We start from the raw sequence: 19,035 nt of genomic DNA on the forward strand, positions 1-19,035 counted from the left end.
GATGAGAGCTTTCTTTAGCTGGGAGATTTCAGATGCTGAGTTTGGGATTCAGCTGCTTACATGTGGTGGTATGGTGCCTCCATAGCTGAAATGTATTAGTCCTCTAAGCTGCGCTAGAGTAGCAGTTGGAAGCCAGGCAGAGTAATCTGCAACACTTGAACACTGATGGTTGGTGTCATTTTAGGCAATGGAGTTATTCTACTTAGGGTGAGTTTCAGTTTGAACTTGATACTCAGATTTTTATGCTTATATTTAGGTGTCTGCAAATTAGATAGGTATCTAAACTCCTGTTATAGCTAGGGGCCGTCTGGTCAGTAGAGCCTGTAGATCTTGTGTTGCATCTGCCTGTCTTGTGCAGGTCTTTTTTTTCCTAAGGCCCTTCAATTGAGGCCTCTGTGTGAGTACCTTCGATTAAGGTCAAGCTGCCATCAGCATTCCTGACAAGATCACCTTGACCAGAATGGAAGCATTGACGTAGTCTGCAGTGTTACATGTACACGTGTAGCTACTTCTAAGTGTCTTAACCTGAAAATTAATCCTTCCCTTGCATGCTGATTTTCTTCTTGTCTAGCATACCAATGCAAAAATTAGTTTCCACACCAGAACTTTATTTTTTAACAAATTAGGGCTCAGTTAACAAGCAGTCTAACTGCTTTCTTCACATTTGCATGTAGTTCTGTTCAACTCCTAAAAACCTCCTTTATTTTCCTTCACTCAGGCTGTTGCCCTTAAAAATCCCCCAAAACTATGGCAGAGTATTTATATAATTTTTCTGTTAATTTAACCAGAACAAACAAGATCTACCACCTAACATTAGTGAAGAGTCATGCTCTACAAAACCTTCTTGCCCAAATTGAGGGCTCTGGCAATCCTAAGCTATTAATCAAGAGGTGTTAGTCATGCTATATTTACATTCTAATCCTGCGTTCTGTGTCTGATTCATATTGATGAAATAAGCCAGATTTTGGTGGGTTTTGCGTGCACATCTACTCAGAGTGCTGTTTCAGCAGTAGTAGATTCCAAATCTATTCAAGACCCACTTAATTTAAAAGTAAGGAGAAAACCAACTTTTGTCCAAAATGGTCTCAAATTCCTGTTGGTTGTGAAATGTTCAAAGAGATTCAAATCCTCAGATATTATGAACATTTTTGTGACCTTTAAACTAGTGTTGATAGGTTCATGCTTGGTGTGGTGGTATGACCAGTTAAATTCTTTTTTGAGTGTGTGTAAGGAGTGATGCTGGTTTTGTTGTTCCATACTACCAGCTCTGAGAGAGGGGAAAAACCCCACCCACAATATTTTACTGTTTATAATGGCATGTCTGAGAGGGGTGATTTGACAGTTGGTAAGCACTGTTGGTGTCTTCCCCAGTCTCACAGTTTAGAATATTAGAATTAATTTCAGACTTCATACCTAATTTTAGTTTTCCCTTGCTAGTTAATAAATAGAAATGAAAATAAGTTTTATAAAACTGCCTAACAGATAAATCAGCCTTTAATTGACTGCAGAAGAGTATAGGGGGATAAGCCTAAGCTGTGTTAAAATACAGCTTTTGTGAATTCCCCTCTCCTCCTCCCACCTATTGTGTAAGACTAGTTGGAAGCTCTGCTTACATCAAGGTGAATGTGACTAAGGTAATTCTAGCAGCAGAATGCCAACAGATCTTGAAGAAATGAGAGAGGTTGGATGAAATGTTAGGTTTGTATATTCAGCAGTAAAAGTTGAGGTCAGATCTCTTGGTGGCTGTTTTTAGTGGCTGTTTGTTTGGTTTTCTTTTTGAAAAGTAGTAAGAATTTTCTCTTTGCCTAACTGAAATTCATGAGTGTAGGAGGCAAAATAAAACTGAAATAATTGGCAGTAAAGCGTAGCTTCACTATCGGAACAGTACTTAGCATTTTCTGCTGTAGCACTCCAAATGTGGCATGATAACTTCAAATGTGTACCTGGTCTCTTATGATACTGAGAAAAAATTGAATCCTGATTCCTATGCAGTGGTATAGACTTGTAATGATATATTTGCACCATCTTGAACCTCAGCCTTGTAGGGAGAGAACTCTGTAGTTGCACTGTTCCTTTTTTTTCTGTGGTTCTGTTATATTCTCTTTAATTGGCTCCTGGAGCTGCTTCTTCTTTGCTGTGGCTGACATCTGCATAGTTCTCTTGATAGAAGTCTCTCATGCCCTTCAGAGGTAAGGGAGCTGGTGTCCATTTCCTGAGAAGTGAGTCGGAGGGGAAAGCATTTTCTGTGTCCCTGTTGATAACTATATGCTCTGACTGTTCCCAGAGGGAGAAGGAACCAGAAGTAGATTTTAAATAGTGGTTACTCACTCCTCCATTTTTACTTTTCTATTTCAGTTTGATTAGGCCTCAGAAATTAAGTACTGTGTATCTGAGCTGCTCTACATCAAATATATCAGTAGCAAATCTGAGAACGTATGTGGACAAAGTAATTTTTTGTTTTCAGATTTCCAGCCTTGGCTTTAAAGGAATTCATCTTCCTAGAAGGGATGGAAAAAACTACAAGACAAATTTGGAGTTAGGTGCTGCAACAAATATGTTTCAGTACATCTGGCCTTGTCTTCCAAGTCCCTGCTGCAGAGCAGAAATCAGAACTCTCCATTAGGGTCATACATTGTTTTTTATAGAAATCAGGGAAAATTGCCCATCTGTAAACAGCACCTAAAATACTGAGTGGACAGACTGACTGAGGAGTGGCCTGGAGGTAGTTAGTAACAAAGACAGCTGGAGGAGGAGAGGATGTTGACAGCCCGGAACTTAGATCAGCCTCCCCCAAAAACAGGAGACTGTTCAAGTTCTATTTTCATGAAATCTCAATGAGTAAGAAATCTTAAGCAAAAAAGAACCAGCATATGCCTTCCTTCACCTCCATCCTGATTTGATACAAAAGCTGTAATCTAATCCTGGATTTCTTCATGTAAATTAACTTATTTCTCTTCACTAACTGCTGTATTTGTATTGCTTATACAGTGAAAATCTTTGTACTGTGTATGGAGAGAAATAAATTCTACTCATTGGTGGGAGAAAAAAAGTTACAATTTAAATCATAATATTTGTATCCTTGTATTTACTTTGTTCCATGAAATAGAAAGGGGCAAGCCAAAGAAACATAATGCTTTTATTTGGAGAGCACCATGGCATTAATACTTGTTTTGAAAAGATATGCATTAATATCTAGTTTTCTATTTTTCAGGATCAACAGATTGTATATGCTATTCAACTGTAGGCATTTCTGATCCAGTAACATCTGCTCTTCATATTATTGTAGGTGGGTGGTCATCATTTGCTGTTTTGTTATGAAAATGAGGAAAATAGCCCAAACCAGTAATTTCATTTAGTTCTCTCTGAAATATAATTTGAACATAATGGCAGAGGTGAAGTATGAAATTTTTGTTTGTGATTTTAAGTCTCTGATTTGAAATACAGGAGGTTAAAAATTGCTTTCTCCACTTTAACTCCTTGTTTTCAAGGGATCAGAACATTTTGAAACTTGATATCTGATGCTTAAGTTTTCATGCATTCTGGCATGCTTTTGAAAATAGCAGTAAAATACAATAAGCAGCGTAAGTTCTTGGACTGTCTGTCTGTCTATCTTGGAGAAAGCTATGACATGTGAGTATACACTTGAATAGTAGCATTTTGTAATAGTTGCCCAATTGTCCTGTGCAATTCAGTGCACCCATGCCAAGTCAGAAATATGTTTTCTGCATGCCTGGAATTATCAGCTAGTTCCAGATTTTTACCATCTGTAAGTCTTATATCTGAGGAGGAACAAGGGAGGAAAACAGCTATTTTTCAATAAATGCTTTTTGACATGTTGTCATCAGTAGAGATGCTGATATTGCCACTTCTCAAAGTCCTGGCCTATTAAATATGCGTATATACACATGTATTTAGATTTTGAAGAGTGTTTCTCTCTTCTGTAAAGGGTTCTTCACAGTAGTCCGTGTTGGAAGGATGAGAGACAATGGGCAAAAAGTGAAACAGAAATAAAAAAGAACAAAAAAACCCAAAACAAACACCAAAAAACCACCACTACTGGCCCCCACCCCGTATTCCACCACCACTCCAAGGCTTATACTATGTGGACATGAGAGGTAGTGTGCTCTCTGTTCTTAGGAATTTCAGGACATGTCTGAATAAGCCCAGAGTAACCTGATTTGACCTCATAGCAGAACCTACTTTAAGTGGGAGGTTTGAGAAACCTCCTAAGGTCCCTTCCATCTTGAATCATCCCTCTGATACTGTGGCATATAGGATTAAGTAGTATCCTCCCGATGTACAAATACTGCATTGATCTCTTCTACAATGTCCCTCCTGCTGCTACATGGTAAATCAGTGTAAATTCTTCTTTACGTATTTTTAGCATACTGACCTCTTTCTTCTCACTTAGTGCTTAATGCTTTTTAAATATTAAATGAAATTAGTATTAAGAATTATTTTTTTCCTTTTTTCATGTATAAGAAACACATAGGGATATATCACATCTATGTTATGACATAAATAAAACATTTTATTTTTAAGAAATTGTAATGTTAAAGTTACTCTTGCGTTTGCAGCTGCAGAGAAAATAAGCCTTAATAGAACCTTGCACTTCTCATCTTCATAGGTGATTGTCAGCCTCTGGATGTCTCTTCTGTACATCATAACAACACGTTTTTGAAGTACTGTGTATCATTGCTGGGTTATGGTTTTTATGGAGATATATTAAAAGATAGTGAGAAGAAGCGGTGGATGGGCCCGATGAGATATGACTACTCAGGTAACTTGTGTAATTATTACATTCTTTTGTCAGCATGTAAACATATTGGAGCAGTTGATGTCCTCTCTCCAAACCAACCTTCTCTGAAACTTTTAAACATCAGAAACAGGCTGAACCTGGTTTTAAACTCCTTGTAGTACCAAGTGCATTGGATCACATTATGTAAAGCTCCATAACTTTGGGGATAACATTAACAGTGCGCTCATTAAAGGTAGTGTTGAATATACGTCACCTAGTGATAGTTGCCTAAAAAGTAGTACTTTTCTGTGCTGATCCTTGCTATTAGAGAGCGAGATAGGCGCTCCTCTGTCTTGGGCATTCAGCTGATGGAATGAGTTGTTAATTTTGTCCTCCTTCCAGCACAGATTATAGATAGAGAAAAATGATTGGGCCTATTTGGCTAATATTTAGATAAATCCTATGCTACTGGAAAGTACTTTTTGCCACCTTTGATTTGTGTTGTGTTAGAGAAAGAAGATGCAAAAGCAGAATTTAAGTAGTGTAGGCCAATTTTAAGACTGAGCAGTGATGTATAGCTAAAATTTTTAGCTCACTTTTGAAGACGTCAGACAAAGTAATGACACTATTGGCAAATGTTAAATAGTTGGGTGGGTGGTGTAGTATTTCCTTGTCCTTTACAATCTAAAACACAAGAAAGAGCTGTGATCTTGGGGAGCTTAATTATTGGTTTGCAGTCCTTAGAGAAGCAAGGAGAGGAACAATCAAGGGATGTATGCAGAGGTGTTGCCAATGTGGATTTATAATGGCTTAATGCTGCTTAATACCCCTTTTATGTAGGATTCAAGACTTTTCTTTCTCATCATTACTATGAAGGAACAATTTCTTTTCAACCAGCAAAACACACACTGGGATCTCCACGAGATAAAGATAGCTGCAGAACAGGGTAAGCTAATGTTTATCTCTGGATATTTGACATGAACTCAATGAAAAGACCTGTATATAAATAGAGGTCCTAGTATCAAAACGCCTACTCTGAAAGAGATAAGCGCATAGTAAGTTTATTGACTCATTAAAGAGAACACCTAATTTTATTGGGTCAGTAAACAAAAATGTAATAGAACTTTGTTAGCTGGTTCCCCCTTCCCCAGTTTTAAATGAAGCGAAGTATGACAGCGCAGTACCCAGTTACAAGATGCTGAGGGTACTGTGCTGTGTTACTGCTAATAAATGGGAAGTCTGGATGCCTCATAGCTTCTACAAATGGAAATTACTATTCAAAAATTCTCAGACGTTCGCATAGTAATTGGATCTATCAATTTTAGTGAATGTTTTAGTACCATGACAACAGCTTGCATGGCTTGTCCTGAGGAAGTTTGTCTTGGGAATCAGCCTATTTAGCCTTTTTGTATAGACTACTACTATACTGTATAAATTTTGTGATATCTTCACTTGTTTCTCCAGTCAGGGGCCTACCTTAATCTCCCAGTGTTCGTTCCTTTCTCTTTCACCTGCTTCAAGTTACACACTAGTATTTATTATTATTCTTTATATATGAATGTAGCTTCTGTATATGTGCATGTCTATAGTAGTTGTCACAGCAAGATACAGAGGAACCAGAATCTTTGGCCAGAAACTACATGGAGCCTGCTGAGACTGTGCTGTGTTACTGTTCTGACATACTACAGGTCACGGGCTCTGATACTAGCTGGAGCAATTACCTGATCCATCAGATGCCTTGATGCAAGGGAAACTCCAGAGGGAAAAAGCAGTCATCCAGGTGTCAGTCAGGAAATAAAGAGTGCCTGGTGCCTCGTGGGGGATTTTATCCATCCTGATAATTGCTGGAAGGACAGTAGGGCTAGGCAGAAGCAGTTGAGGAGAATCCTGGAGTGTGGTGATGACAGTGATCATACAGGTGATTGACAAGATGACTAGGACAAATGCTCTGCTGGTCTTGTAACAGAAGAGAATATGGGGAATGTAATGTTTGAGAGGAGTCTTGGCAGCTGTGACTGAGATTACAGACTTTAAAATCCTGAGAGAAATAAGCAGGGCAAAAAGTGGAATTGCAACCCTGAACTTTAGGAGAGCTTCTTTTGGTTTATTCAGGGATCTTGGCAAGATTCCATGGGAGACTGCCCTGGAGCACAAAGAGGTCCAGGAGTATTGGTTGCTACCTCCTTAAAGCACAAGAACAGTCCATTCTGATGTGCAGAAACTTGAGTAAGCATGATAGAAAACCTTGTATGAGCAAGGATCTGAGAAATGAAGAGGAGGTCTGAGTGGAGTGGGTTACTTTGGAAGAACACAGAGACATTGCCTAGACGTGCAGGGGTGGAAGTGAGAAAGCCAAAGCTCAGGTGGTGTTGAAATCAGTGAAGGGTGTTACTTCTTACAAAGGAATTATACAAGTATACAAATTATAACAAAAAGCTAAAGGAACTGTGGGCCTGCTACTTAATGGTGTGGGGAACCTAGTGATAAAAGATACAGAAGAGGCTGGAAAATTACTCCTTTGCCCCAGTTTCATTGATGTAGTCTGCTCCCAGGCCTTATAGGTCCCCAAGCCATGGGTGAGGGGGAAACAATGAGTGTTACATACTTGGATGTTAGCAAGGCCATTGGTACCATTTCCTGTAGTATTCTTAAAACCGAATTGATGAGGTGTGGGCTAGGTAAGTGAATGGGTGGAAAACTGGGTAGACTACATAAGTTTGTGAATACCAAGTCCAACAGGCAGCCAATTCCTAGTGGTGTTCCTCAGGTATTGATACTGGGGCTAACACTGTGCAACATCTTTACATAATGACTGGGACGTGGCAGAGCGAGTGCACTCTTAGCAGGTTGATGGATGAAAGCAAATTGGGAGGAGTGGCTTACATGTTGTATTTAGAAGGACCTTGGTGAGCTGAAGAAATGGCTGATAGGAACCTCCTGAATTTCAGGAATGGCAAATGCTTTGTACCTGGAGTGAAATAGTGTTATGCAACGGTACTGACTGGCTGGAAGGCAGTTCTGCCAAAAGCAGCTTTGTGGTGCTGGTGGACCATGGCTGTACTTGAGTTAGCAGTGTGTCCTTGCAGCAATGAAGGCTACCTTGCACTGAGCTTTCTAAGCAAAAACAAAGCCAAAAGGTCAGAAGTGATTCTTTCCCTGTCCACAACACTTGTGAGATGAAGGACTGGTTCCAGTATGTCAGTGTATATCAGTGTTACAGCAGTCAGATATTGAAACAAGATGCCCAGAGGTCTTGTGGACTCTACCCTTGTAGATATTCCAAACTTGACTAAACAAGACACTAAACATCCTCATCCTATAAATGATGCTTTGAGCAGAGGTTTGAACCACATCAGAGGTCCCTTCCAACCTATGTGATCTTACGTCTCTGTGATGCTGTTATTTCTGACATCCAGTAATTGTCAGCACTGTGCCTGCAGGGCAAATCATTCATGCCACATCAAGGTTGTCGGTGCCACGCTGCATCTTGTGGTGAGGAAAGATCTTGTAATGATTGGGTGGAAACAAAAAAGTTGAACAGACTAACAGTTTTGTTTTCAGGAACTGAATAGTATTTTTGTTTTCAGATGTTACATTTGCAAGAGAAGTGAGCAACGGCTGGCAGAACAGCACAAGGAATGTGGGTTAAAACATGAAGGTAATTGGTCTTAAAAAGTAAGATGGTGTAATATTATAGAAATTATTATTTTTCAGAATATATCAGTTTGTGTATGTGCTTTGAGTTGTTTTAAACATTGTGAGTTAGTAGATAATCCATTGTTTAAAGAAAGTTCATGTAAAATATGTAAGGTCTCTCCTCCACCCAAACCTCAAAATTCTCCTAAAACTATACTAATTACTTCTATATTTAATGTTTTAATTTTTTTTCTTTAGGAAGGATATATTCTGTAAGCTAGGACTTTGTGTTGTTTTTGTGAGAAGGACTTCACTTCTATACCATCTCACAGTTTATCAGTTAGCAGTTCATTAAGATAACTCTTAGAATAGATCAGGATTAAAAACTTGTGTTAGCTAACACAAATTTCACCATATGTAAAGCTGTTTATTAAATAATTTCAAGCCAGTCAACTTGGACAACTAATAGCCAATATAGTCAACTTAAATATTTCTGTACAATACCCCATCAGTAATCAGCGGAAATGATAAATGAGATTTCTCTCCTCTTTCTCTAGTTATGCTGTCCTTATTCTCTTTCCCACCCACCCTGTTCCACCGCTACGCACACTTCCATGAATTTATTTTTTATGGGCATAACTCTCCCTACCTTCTGTTAAAACAACTGTTAATATACTGGATTTTGTGTAGTCATCCTCCTAGTTGTATCTTTCTGACTACTACATCCTAATGGGAAGCACTGATGCTGATACACTTGGCCTTGCTGGGGTAAGATCGACAGATTTAATTGGCCAAATTTCACCTCTGGTCTCAGTTTGTAGTCTTGGATAAGCCCCTCTTAAAACAGCAGACAGCCTTCCCATGATGGTTTTTTTCAGCTTGCTTCTGCTTTTACATTTTTTTTTCCTTTTTTTTGTAGAGCCCAGTGCATAAAACTGTAATTTTCTTGACACAAACATTGGTCATTATAGCCTAGATTATCTTATAATCACAGTTGTTTTGCACAGTATCTGTGCCAGGTCCTAGCCATTTCCTAGCAAAAAAAAGTATCATCAGACTATAGAGATTCACTGGTAGCATAAAGGCTGTATATAGATTTCCATGCCAACTTGAATTCCTGTTACACATCCTGATGTTATAGTGCTTCCATTCCAGGTACTGCTTTCAGATCTTTGATATAGTCAACAGATGGCCAGATTGGAGTATTTCTTGAGTTGTTTTCATTTATGCTCAGATTCAGCTAAAAAAATTGCTTTACATAATATTTTCTAAGGAGGTAAATCTGATAGCAGGCGTTTTTTTGTAAGAAAAAATGTGCTTGTTTGAGAAATAACTGGTTAGAAATTGCCAACCTTGGTTTTGTTTGTGGGGTGGTTATGTTTGGTATTGTTTTATTGTGTCTAGGGTTTGGTGTGTTTTTCAAAACCTGCAATTTTGTTAGTTTTGGTGCATCAGAGGAGCAGAGGTGGAAGAAAGCTACAGCTTAGTAAGCAGTCAAGACTGGTGTAGCCAGCATTGCACAAGACATTAAGCAGCTGATTATGTAGGACATCGTTTACTTAAATCCATTTTGCTTCCAGTAGCTGGCTTTCTTTGCAGTCCAGTCACCCTTCAGTACTGGTAAGCAAACAATAACAATCGGCTACTTTTGATTTGCAATAAAAGACTTTTAAATCGCCATCTCAGATGAGCTTTTTACTCAGCAGGGTGTATTGGCTGACTCCCTCGCTGTGCCTGCTTGGTTTGTGTACAGTCCAGATAAGTGTTGGTTGGCAAGGATGCTTGCGTTGCCTGCCTCTGAGCCTATTTCTTTGTGTTGTGCAGAAGTCCACGTGCATGTGCTGAGTAAACTTGTTAGTATTTTACACTGATTTCAGCAACTTGCAGTATATGTACACAATAGACAGTTGATGCAAGCGTTGTTTATGCTCTCCCTACTTATGATTGCTCTACTGTACGAAAGATATTTTGGAGAAGGATGCTTGCGTTGCCTGCCTCTGAGCCTATTTCTTTGTGTTGTGCAGAAGTCCACGTGCATGTGCTGAGTAAACTTGTTAGTATTTTACACTGATTTCAGCAACTTGCAGTATATGTACACAATAGACAGTTGATGCAAGCGTTGTTTATGCTCTCCCTACTTATGATTGCTCTACTGTACGAAAGATATTTTGGGCAAATAATCTGTGCTATTGGTGATGCACCCTGCAGAATGGTTATGAAAACAGTTGGTAGTTTAAAACATGATAAATACCCTCACTTTCTTCTTACTTGAACAGCGAAGCTTTTTTGAGTAACATGCTGAAATTTGTACTGAATGTTTTCATCTGGTGGAAAAGTACCATTTTATTACAGTAACGTACATAAGCGTTCTACCTTAAGTAATTTGAGACTTATTTATTACGAAGTGCATACTTCAAAAGCTAACATATATCTAGACACGCTATAAGCTAAATTATTAATGCTTCTCAGCTAAACAACAAAAGCATTATTGAGTAAAGGGTGTTGTTTTCATTTTGTTGTTTGTGTATCAGGAAGTGCCTGATTTTCTTGCAAATAAGCATTTGTATAGATCTGGACACAGATGTTTCCAGTTCCAGTAGTTTCTTATATTCTGTTCAGTTACCTTCATCTCAGACCAAGGCCTTGTCATTTGTCTGCAGCCTGAACGAAGTCATTCTGTAGTTTGACATTTAACTCTTTCTCATCTCTCAAGATACACTTTTTGAATCTGATTTAAATTATTTTTCTGTAATGTCCTGTTTAAAAGAAACATAGATCAGCAGTAAAGCAAGCAATACTAAAACCACTCTGGCAAATGATGTGAAAACGTTGAATTTAAGAGCTCCATTTTTCCTTGTTATTACTGATTTGTTTATCAGGAGATAGAGAATAGTCTATATGGAAAAAGAATAAAGTTTCTAGTTTCCTTTAAGTCTTGTCACATCATAATCCTACTTTATTTTTCCTGGAATTCTGTTTTTCTTGGTTTTGTTACTGAAGAGTGGATAGTAAGAAGTCCCAATGAACAAAAATTCAAGAAAGTGAGAGAAGTTCAAAGAGCAACTAAAGAATACTTTCTAAACTTTTTTTTCTTCTGATGTATAAAGCTTGGAAGAGCCTGATTCAAAATGAATGCATCATAGGCTTTAGGTCTAAAATTCCCTAGACAATTGTGATAATGATTCTCTAAAGTAAATGTGAAGTTCCTAAACTAATACATTAAAGAATATCCGAATTTCAGGACATGAAATATATAGCATAAATGTCATCTTTAATCCCATCAAAGCAGCACTTTGAAAATAGCTGATGTTGGATTTCCAACTGTACCAGTTAATATACCTCAAAACCACTACCTTGCTGTGGTTTGATGATCAAAATTTAACAAGTTTATATAAACAAATTTTATCATTTTTTTTGTTTATTCCTTAATTTTACCCCCAATGTCAACAATGGGGGCTTCAGTCCTGAACTGCAGACTATGAACCATGTGTGGTATCACTTCTGGGGAATTCAATTGAAATATGAGTCCATCTGTATTGGGAGGAGGAGTGTTAGGGCTGCTTTATGGCTTTCTCTTGTTGTAGTGAAGGCGGCAATTTTGTGTAAACTGAAAATGCAAAGGCATTTTTAAATCTATTTTTGTCTCTTCTCTTGATATTATTGAGGCCATCACACATTTAAACTCAGTCTAGGTCTAATCTCCAACAGAATGTTTTTTTTAAATATAATTTGTGGCATTGAGGCAAAGGAGGAATATTGATTTGGACACCAAATACTAAACCACTGTCTTTGCATTATTGTTTATTTAACATGTTGAAAAGCAAGAATAAAATTTTGAGTTAAAAATCCCCTGAACTGTCACGCTACAGGAGTTGTAACTTGCCTCTGACTTGCCCCTGCCTAAGGCTTTGTGGGTTTACCCAAATAGCAGTGATCCTGAATTTGACATGCGTCTCTCAGAAATGGTGGGCAGTTTTAGTAGATGAGCACAGCCTCTGAGGGGAGAAAGCAACTTTCTCTGTTAGTATAAGGAAAGCAGATTTTTTTTTTAAAATGCAGTTTATTTGAGATAGGTAATGGCAGTACGTGAATATGCCCAGTAAAAACTTGTTTTGAAAAGTTGCCAAGAGTGCTTACTTAGTGTTCTTGTGAGTAGATTACGTAATAACCCATCTCATGCCTTTATTGATGTTTCAGAAGGTGAAGAATGGAAGGTTATTAAAGGGAAATTTCTAGCCATCAATGCAGTAAATATGAGCTGTGCCTGTCCACGGAGTCCACAAGGTCTTTCACCAGCAGCTCATTTGGCGGATGGTTCAGCTGACCTCATTCTAGTTCGTAAATGCTCCAGGTTTGATTTCCTACGGTACCTTGTGAGACACACAAACCAAGATGATCAGGTGTGTATTGCCTGTGGCCGTAAATTCTCCAGAGTCATTGTACTTACTGGTATCTTTATATGAGAAAAGAACATCTACAAAGAAGTTTAAAAAAAAAAAAAGTTTATACTTTTTGGGTGACATTATCTCAGCATGTGTACCATTTTTAAAAAAAAAAATAATTTTAGCTAAGTCAAGTCTTTAGCCATAGTATTCTAAAAAAAATTCATTTTGTGCTAATTGAATTATTTTTCATAACATTTTCCACATATTTGTGCTTTGGACAACATTTAAAGTGATACTACCAAACTGTGCCCCCATGTCTTTGTTATGAAAATCTGCTCACAGCAGTATAATGTAACTGAGGTAGAAGATGTAGTGGAGAATAATGAATCACTTCTTATAAACTGTATAAAAATGTGGTTTAGAAGAAAGTTACCAGAACTGTAATCCAGTTGTAAACTGCAGGCTTTTAGCAGAATTTTAATACATGTGACAAGGATATTCCTTGCGTATGTTGTAGGTGTCGGCGTAAACGACAAGGGAAGAGATTGACCACTACTTTGGATTGTAATATCTAGTGAAACCAGAACTATGGCTGTGAACACACACATTTAATATTTGTCACAATCTGATATTGTTAAGATGTTTGGAAATTACCTGAACAATGCACTAATCACAGAATCACAGAATGGTTTGCGTTGGAAGGGACCTTAAAGATCATCTAGTTCCACCCCCCCTGCCATGGGCAGGGACACCTTCCCCTAGACCAGGTTGCTCAAAGCCTCATCCAGCCTGGCCTTGAAGACTTCCAGGGATGGGGCATCCACAGCTTCTCTGGGCAACCTGTTCCAGTGCCTCACCACCCTCTCCGGGAAGAACTTCTCCCTGATATCTAATCTAAACCTCCCCACTTTCAATTTAAACCCGTTACCCCTTGTCCTGTCACTACAGGCCCTTGCAAAAAGTCCCCCCCCAGCTTCCTTGTAGCCCCTTCAGGTACTGGAAGGGGCAATAAGGGCTCCCCGGAGCCTTCTCTTCTCCAGGCTGAACAAGCCCAACTCTCTCAGCCTGTCCCCATAGCAGAGGTGCTCCAGCCCTCTGAGCATCTTTGTGGCCTCCTCTGGACTCGCTCCAACCCGTCTATATCCTTCTTATGTTGAGGGTTCCACAGCTGGATGCAGAACTGCAGGTGGGATCTCACGAGAGCAGAGTAGAGGAGGAGAATCCCCTCCCTCGACCTGCTGGCCACACTTCTCTGGATACAGCCCAGGATATGGTTGGCTTTCTGGGCTGCCAGCGCACACTGCTGGCTCATGTTCAGCTTTTCATCCACCAGTACCCCCAAGTCCTTCTCCTCAGGGCTGCGTATCTAATGCATAATGTCATATCTAGTTATAAAAGCAGTAATAAATCTCACTTGTTTATGATGCTATTCTTCCTCCTCTGTAGAGGAATTAGTATAGATCTTTCCTGTATTTCCTCATTACCGTTCCTGGGGACATTGTGTGTGTGTGTGTGTATTCCTCTTTCATGCTGTTCTTGGTCTCCCTTCTCCCCTTCACTCCTTCCCACTCTCACTGATCCCTTGATAGTTTTGATTATTTGAGGCCTTCCCTGGCTACCTTTCAAATTGGCTTCAACATTTATCAGGAGACTATGTTCTCCTTAGACTTGAGACATGGGAGTGTTCATGGGTGACTCTCTGCAGTCATGGTTACCAGGTTTCTGCAACTAGGCTGTTCGGACTAGCACACTGCTTAGGGAGCCTCATTGTACCCATAAGCTGCCGCTTCCAAGTGCAGAGTTTGACAACTTCACGGTTTGTTTATGGTTAAAAGCTGGGAAAACTGGAGACCTCGGAGGTCCCTTCAACTCTGATGCTTTTTGTGATTGCCACTGTGGTTATGCCCCTTCCAGTGCTTCCCCGTTTTTCTCTGGGATATGTTGGTTGTGCAGTGTAGGTCACATGCAGGATTGTGCCTGTGTCCTCACCCCAGGATAGTGTCTACCATAACAGTGGGAAACCCTGTTTGAAAACTTAAGAAAATGTGAAAAGAAGAAGGAGGAAACAGGTGACTGTACATCAATACAGACTAGTTCATGGGTAAACAGTTTCTTTATTCATTTTGGAACTAGATGATATTTTAAGATCCCTTCCAACCCAAACAATTCTAAGATTCTATGATTTTTCTTTATTCATTTTTGTTTCCTTGCCATCCCCTCCCACAGATGCACACAGACATACTCCTTTGCCTTTGCTAAATGACACGCCTGTATTTACTACAGCTTGCTAAATGCTTAAGCCCATATCAGTTATTGCTTTCAGGGCAGGTGGGGGGCACTCTCTAATTGGACTGTTCCTTTAATTTACCAAGCCTGTTTTAAAGCATGTGTACAATATTGAAGTGTAAATCTGCAACTTCTGTTATAGGAACAATCTCATAATTTTCCTACACTTTCTAGCTGAATTAACTAGTTAAAATTATTTTTATTTAGTTGTAATGTAGTAAAATTGCCTTCCCGTCTTATTTTCCTATACATCTAGCTCTGTGATGTGATCACACTGCCCTGGAATTGTCAATTTCAGGTCACTGTTCCAAATGCAGAAGCACACTGCTTTCAGAAAAACCTGTATATCTTAAGGACTGTGGTTAAACAAGTCCTGTGGATGATAAAAAGATCCAGACCAAACCTTTCTGATTTAAATTCCTTATTATAATAGTTTTAATAGGGTATTTTTAATAGGTTTTATACCCCATTTACTCATAATCTCAGGCCCTGCTTTATAAGGTGGCTGTATTGCAGCTACTTGAAGAGGACCTTTGAAAAGTGAGATTCCATTTTTGGCTCTATTGTTTGACTTGTGTGGTTCTTTCAGAACAAAAATCACACTATGCCTCAGGTGAGCTTCTCTAGAAAATTGGATTAGAGAGACTTTCTTGAATACAAAATGCTGCCTGCTCAGTTGCTTTACATATCAGATATATTTAACTAATTGTAATTGCCTGTTTTGATTTATTATTTTCTTTGTAGTTTGACTTCTCATTTGTAGATGTTTATCGGGTGAAGAGTTTTCAATTTACATCAAAGCTTTCAGAAGACAATGAAAGCAATGTCACGGACATAGGAAAGAAACGTTTTGGCCAGTTCTGCAGAGATCATCCAGCTTGTTGCTGTAATATTGCTAATAGCACCTGGAATTGTGATGGAGAAACCCTGGACAGTTCAGCAATTGAAGTGAGGTAAGCATCGATTTTTCTCTTCATGTGCCAGAAAACATTAAGCTTTTTGATTGATTTTTAAAGATGCTGATAAAGACATCACAAAAAGGTGCCTCTGCATTGCAAATTTGAGTTGTCTAGTAATATTAATTTTGTTGTTACTTTTTTGAGTTCTTTCCAGAGAATACTGTAACTATGTATAATGTAAATGATCACTCTGAGATAGATCATAGAATCATAGAATGGTTTGGGTTGGAAGGGACCTTAAAGATCATCTAGTTCCACCCCCCCTGCCGTGGGCAGGGACACCTTCCCCTAGACCAGGTTGCTCAAAGCCTCATCCAGCCTGGCCTTGAACACTTCCAGGGATGGGGCATCCACAGCTTCTCTGGGCAGCCTGTTCCAGTGCCTCACCACCCTCTCCGGGAAGAACTTCTTCCTGATATCTAATCTAAACGTCCCTGCTTTCAATTTAAACCCGTTCCCCCTTGTCCTGTCACTACAGGCCCTTGTAAAAAGTCCCCCCCAGCTTCCTTGGAGCCCCTTCAGGTACTGGAAGGTGCTGTAAGGTCTCCCCGGAGCCTTCTCTTCTCCAGGCTGAACAAGCCCAGTTCTCTCAGCCTGTCCCCATAGGAGAGGTGCTCCAGCCCTCTGCGCATCTTCGTGGCCTCCTCTGGACTCGTTCCAACCAGTCTATATCCTTCTGATGTTGGGGGCCCCAGAGGTGGACACAGTAGTGCAGGTGGGGTCTCACAAGAGCAGCGCAGAGTGGGAGAATCCCCTCCCTCGACCTGCTGGCCACACTTCTCTGGATACAGCCCAGGATATGGTTGGCTTTCTGGGCTGCCAGCGCGCACTGCCGGCTCATGTTCAGCTTTTCATCCACCAGTACCCCCAAGGGTAGATAGAAGACCCTACCTTTGAAGTCATACTTACTTCTTTTATAGATGTTGTGTATTGTTATAAGCTCAGCTTATCTAAGTGATCTATAGAACTTTTTGTGTGGAAAAGAGGAGTAACATTAGTGATGGATAGATGAAAGCATCCAGCCTTCTTGCAGAGGAAGATTGTATCAAGAATGCAAGCATGGCTTCTGTAGTCTGGAGCAAGGAACTTTGTCCAGCTGCTTGAAATTCATGGATTATTAGAATTTAATATGTAGTAACCATCTGTTTCTTAATTGATTTCCATATTTTTCAGGGTTCACTGCCAGTTAATGAAACTATTTGCAAGGGGAATCGAGGAAAATTGTCAAGATGAAGCTGCCTACAGCCAGAGTAGCATTGAACAATTACTATAGACATTGTTCCTCCAGTGGGGAGAAGAAAAAATAAAAGCTCAAGGAAATTGAGTAAATATGCATTTTAGTCAAATTGACAAGTGTTTTAAAACTTTAATTTTTTTGATGGCTTCAGTACCATTTTTAGACATCTTATTGCGTTATGTCATTTTTTTACAAAACAGTGTAATCATTAAAATATCTTGGAGCAATGTAATTTAAGTTATCTTGGGAAAGAGAGGGTTGGTGTATATGTATTCATGATGACTGATAAATTCTCTGTGCTTTTCTAGAGAGCTAATTTAGCAGCTGTTTTGCAATAATACCTTAATGTTATGAAACATTGCACTTTCCATTGCCATCAAACCAGGATATCAAAACAAGGTATTTTCAGTGTCTGGGAAGACATTTTCTGCTGGGAGTGTTACTTAGTTGCATGTGGCTTAAATGCTGGACAACAGTGTTGTCATTTGCATCTTTTTTTAGTACAATCTTTCATTTTGTAATTCTGACTGTAACTTGCAACTTATCAATGCAATTCAAACACACATTCCTGGCTTTAAGTAATAACAATAAGAGTTTAGAAATGCTTTGAAAAATAAAAGCACATCTGTATACAGATCATACCTTATCCTATATATCCTGTTTATGAAGGCTTCCTTGCGTGATGAATTTTGGGATTCTAAAGGGTTTTATGACTGTTTGGATGATACCAAATACCACGTACTGCAAATGAAATGTCTTGCAAGCAACTCAGAGACACTTATGTAATGTCAGAAAGGCACAGGCAGAGGAAAATATAAATATCTTCCTAAACACCAGCAAATATTATTTTTTTAATATCTCTAAAATTAACATACGAAAAGCTTCCCTCTTCAGTACACAGTTCTAATACATACACTGACATGTCTTTGCAGAATAAGATGTTGGAATGTCAAGTTTAAAAATATGATTTGATGATTGAAAGTTTTTAAAATATTTTTATTTAAATATGAAACAAACTAACTTGTTCTGTGAACTCAAGGGAAGAAACTGGCTTCTGATCAATCATTAATTCACTGTGCTGATTTGTTTTTATAGCAAAAAACATTAGACTATCTTGTATAGCTATGGAGTGATTATTTGTGTATTGTGGCACATACATGTTCTGTGTGTAGGCTTGAAGCTAAATCTTGCTCCTCTTGTACAGATTTATTCCTGTTTGAGGAGCAGAAGTTAGCCTCTGCTGTCTTCTAAGTGTGCAATTCTCTTTAAAGCTTACTGCATCTGAGGGGTTTTTGCATCCAAATAGCTCATGACTCTCTGTTCATGCATATTTATTGGCACTTCTGTCATTCAGCTTGTATTAGTTTCATGTCTCATGTGTTTGGTCTCTGTAAGCCATGGTGACTGGCCATTTTATTACTGAAGCACTTGAAAATTGTTATACGTGGAAGTTTGTTTTTTCCTATTGAAGTTATTTACATTCCAGTTTTGTGTATTACCAAAATGGTGTTCTGTATCTTTGCTACAAAGTTTTATTCATATTGTGCTACATGACAAAAAGCACTTGCAAGTGATAATTGCTTCAGGTACAGTCATGCAAAGTTTAGGATCTGTGTTCTGTAGTTCCGTTATGTATTTCAGTGAAATACTTGAATACTTTTCCAAAGGTACTGCTGCTTACTTTCCTTATTAACACGAGTAGAAACGTTCATTGATCCAACGTTTTTCAGACGCTTGTAACACAAGTGTTGTGCATACTGTGTTTTTAAAGCCATGTTTAATAAGTGAAATAGT

General features: G+C 38.8%; 1 protein-coding gene across 1 annotated transcript in view; it reads left to right on the forward strand.

The window, feature by feature from the left end:
* Nucleotides 1-17,769, forward strand: part of CERK (ceramide kinase) — a gene marked incomplete at its 5' end in the record, with an annotated part of 31,047 nt that extends 13,278 nt beyond the window's left edge. Inside the window, 7 exons of the mRNA XM_010152157.1 lie at nt 3,209-3,286; nt 4,628-4,780; nt 5,579-5,684; nt 8,326-8,396; nt 12,572-12,774; nt 15,790-15,998; nt 17,178-17,769. Of these exons, the coding sequence (XP_010150459.1) occupies nt 3,209-3,286; nt 4,628-4,780; nt 5,579-5,684; nt 8,326-8,396; nt 12,572-12,774; nt 15,790-15,998; nt 17,178-17,277 (920 nt within the window). The remainder of the gene's footprint in view (nt 1-3,208; nt 3,287-4,627; nt 4,781-5,578; nt 5,685-8,325; nt 8,397-12,571; nt 12,775-15,789; nt 15,999-17,177) is intronic.
* Nucleotides 17,770-19,035: the final 1,266 nt, after the last annotated feature.

This window comes from Eurypyga helias, unplaced genomic scaffold (genome assembly GCF_000690775.1).
Source record: "Eurypyga helias isolate BGI_N326 unplaced genomic scaffold, ASM69077v1 scaffold4245, whole genome shotgun sequence".
NCBI classification, from domain to species: domain Eukaryota; kingdom Metazoa; phylum Chordata; class Aves; order Eurypygiformes; family Eurypygidae; genus Eurypyga; species Eurypyga helias.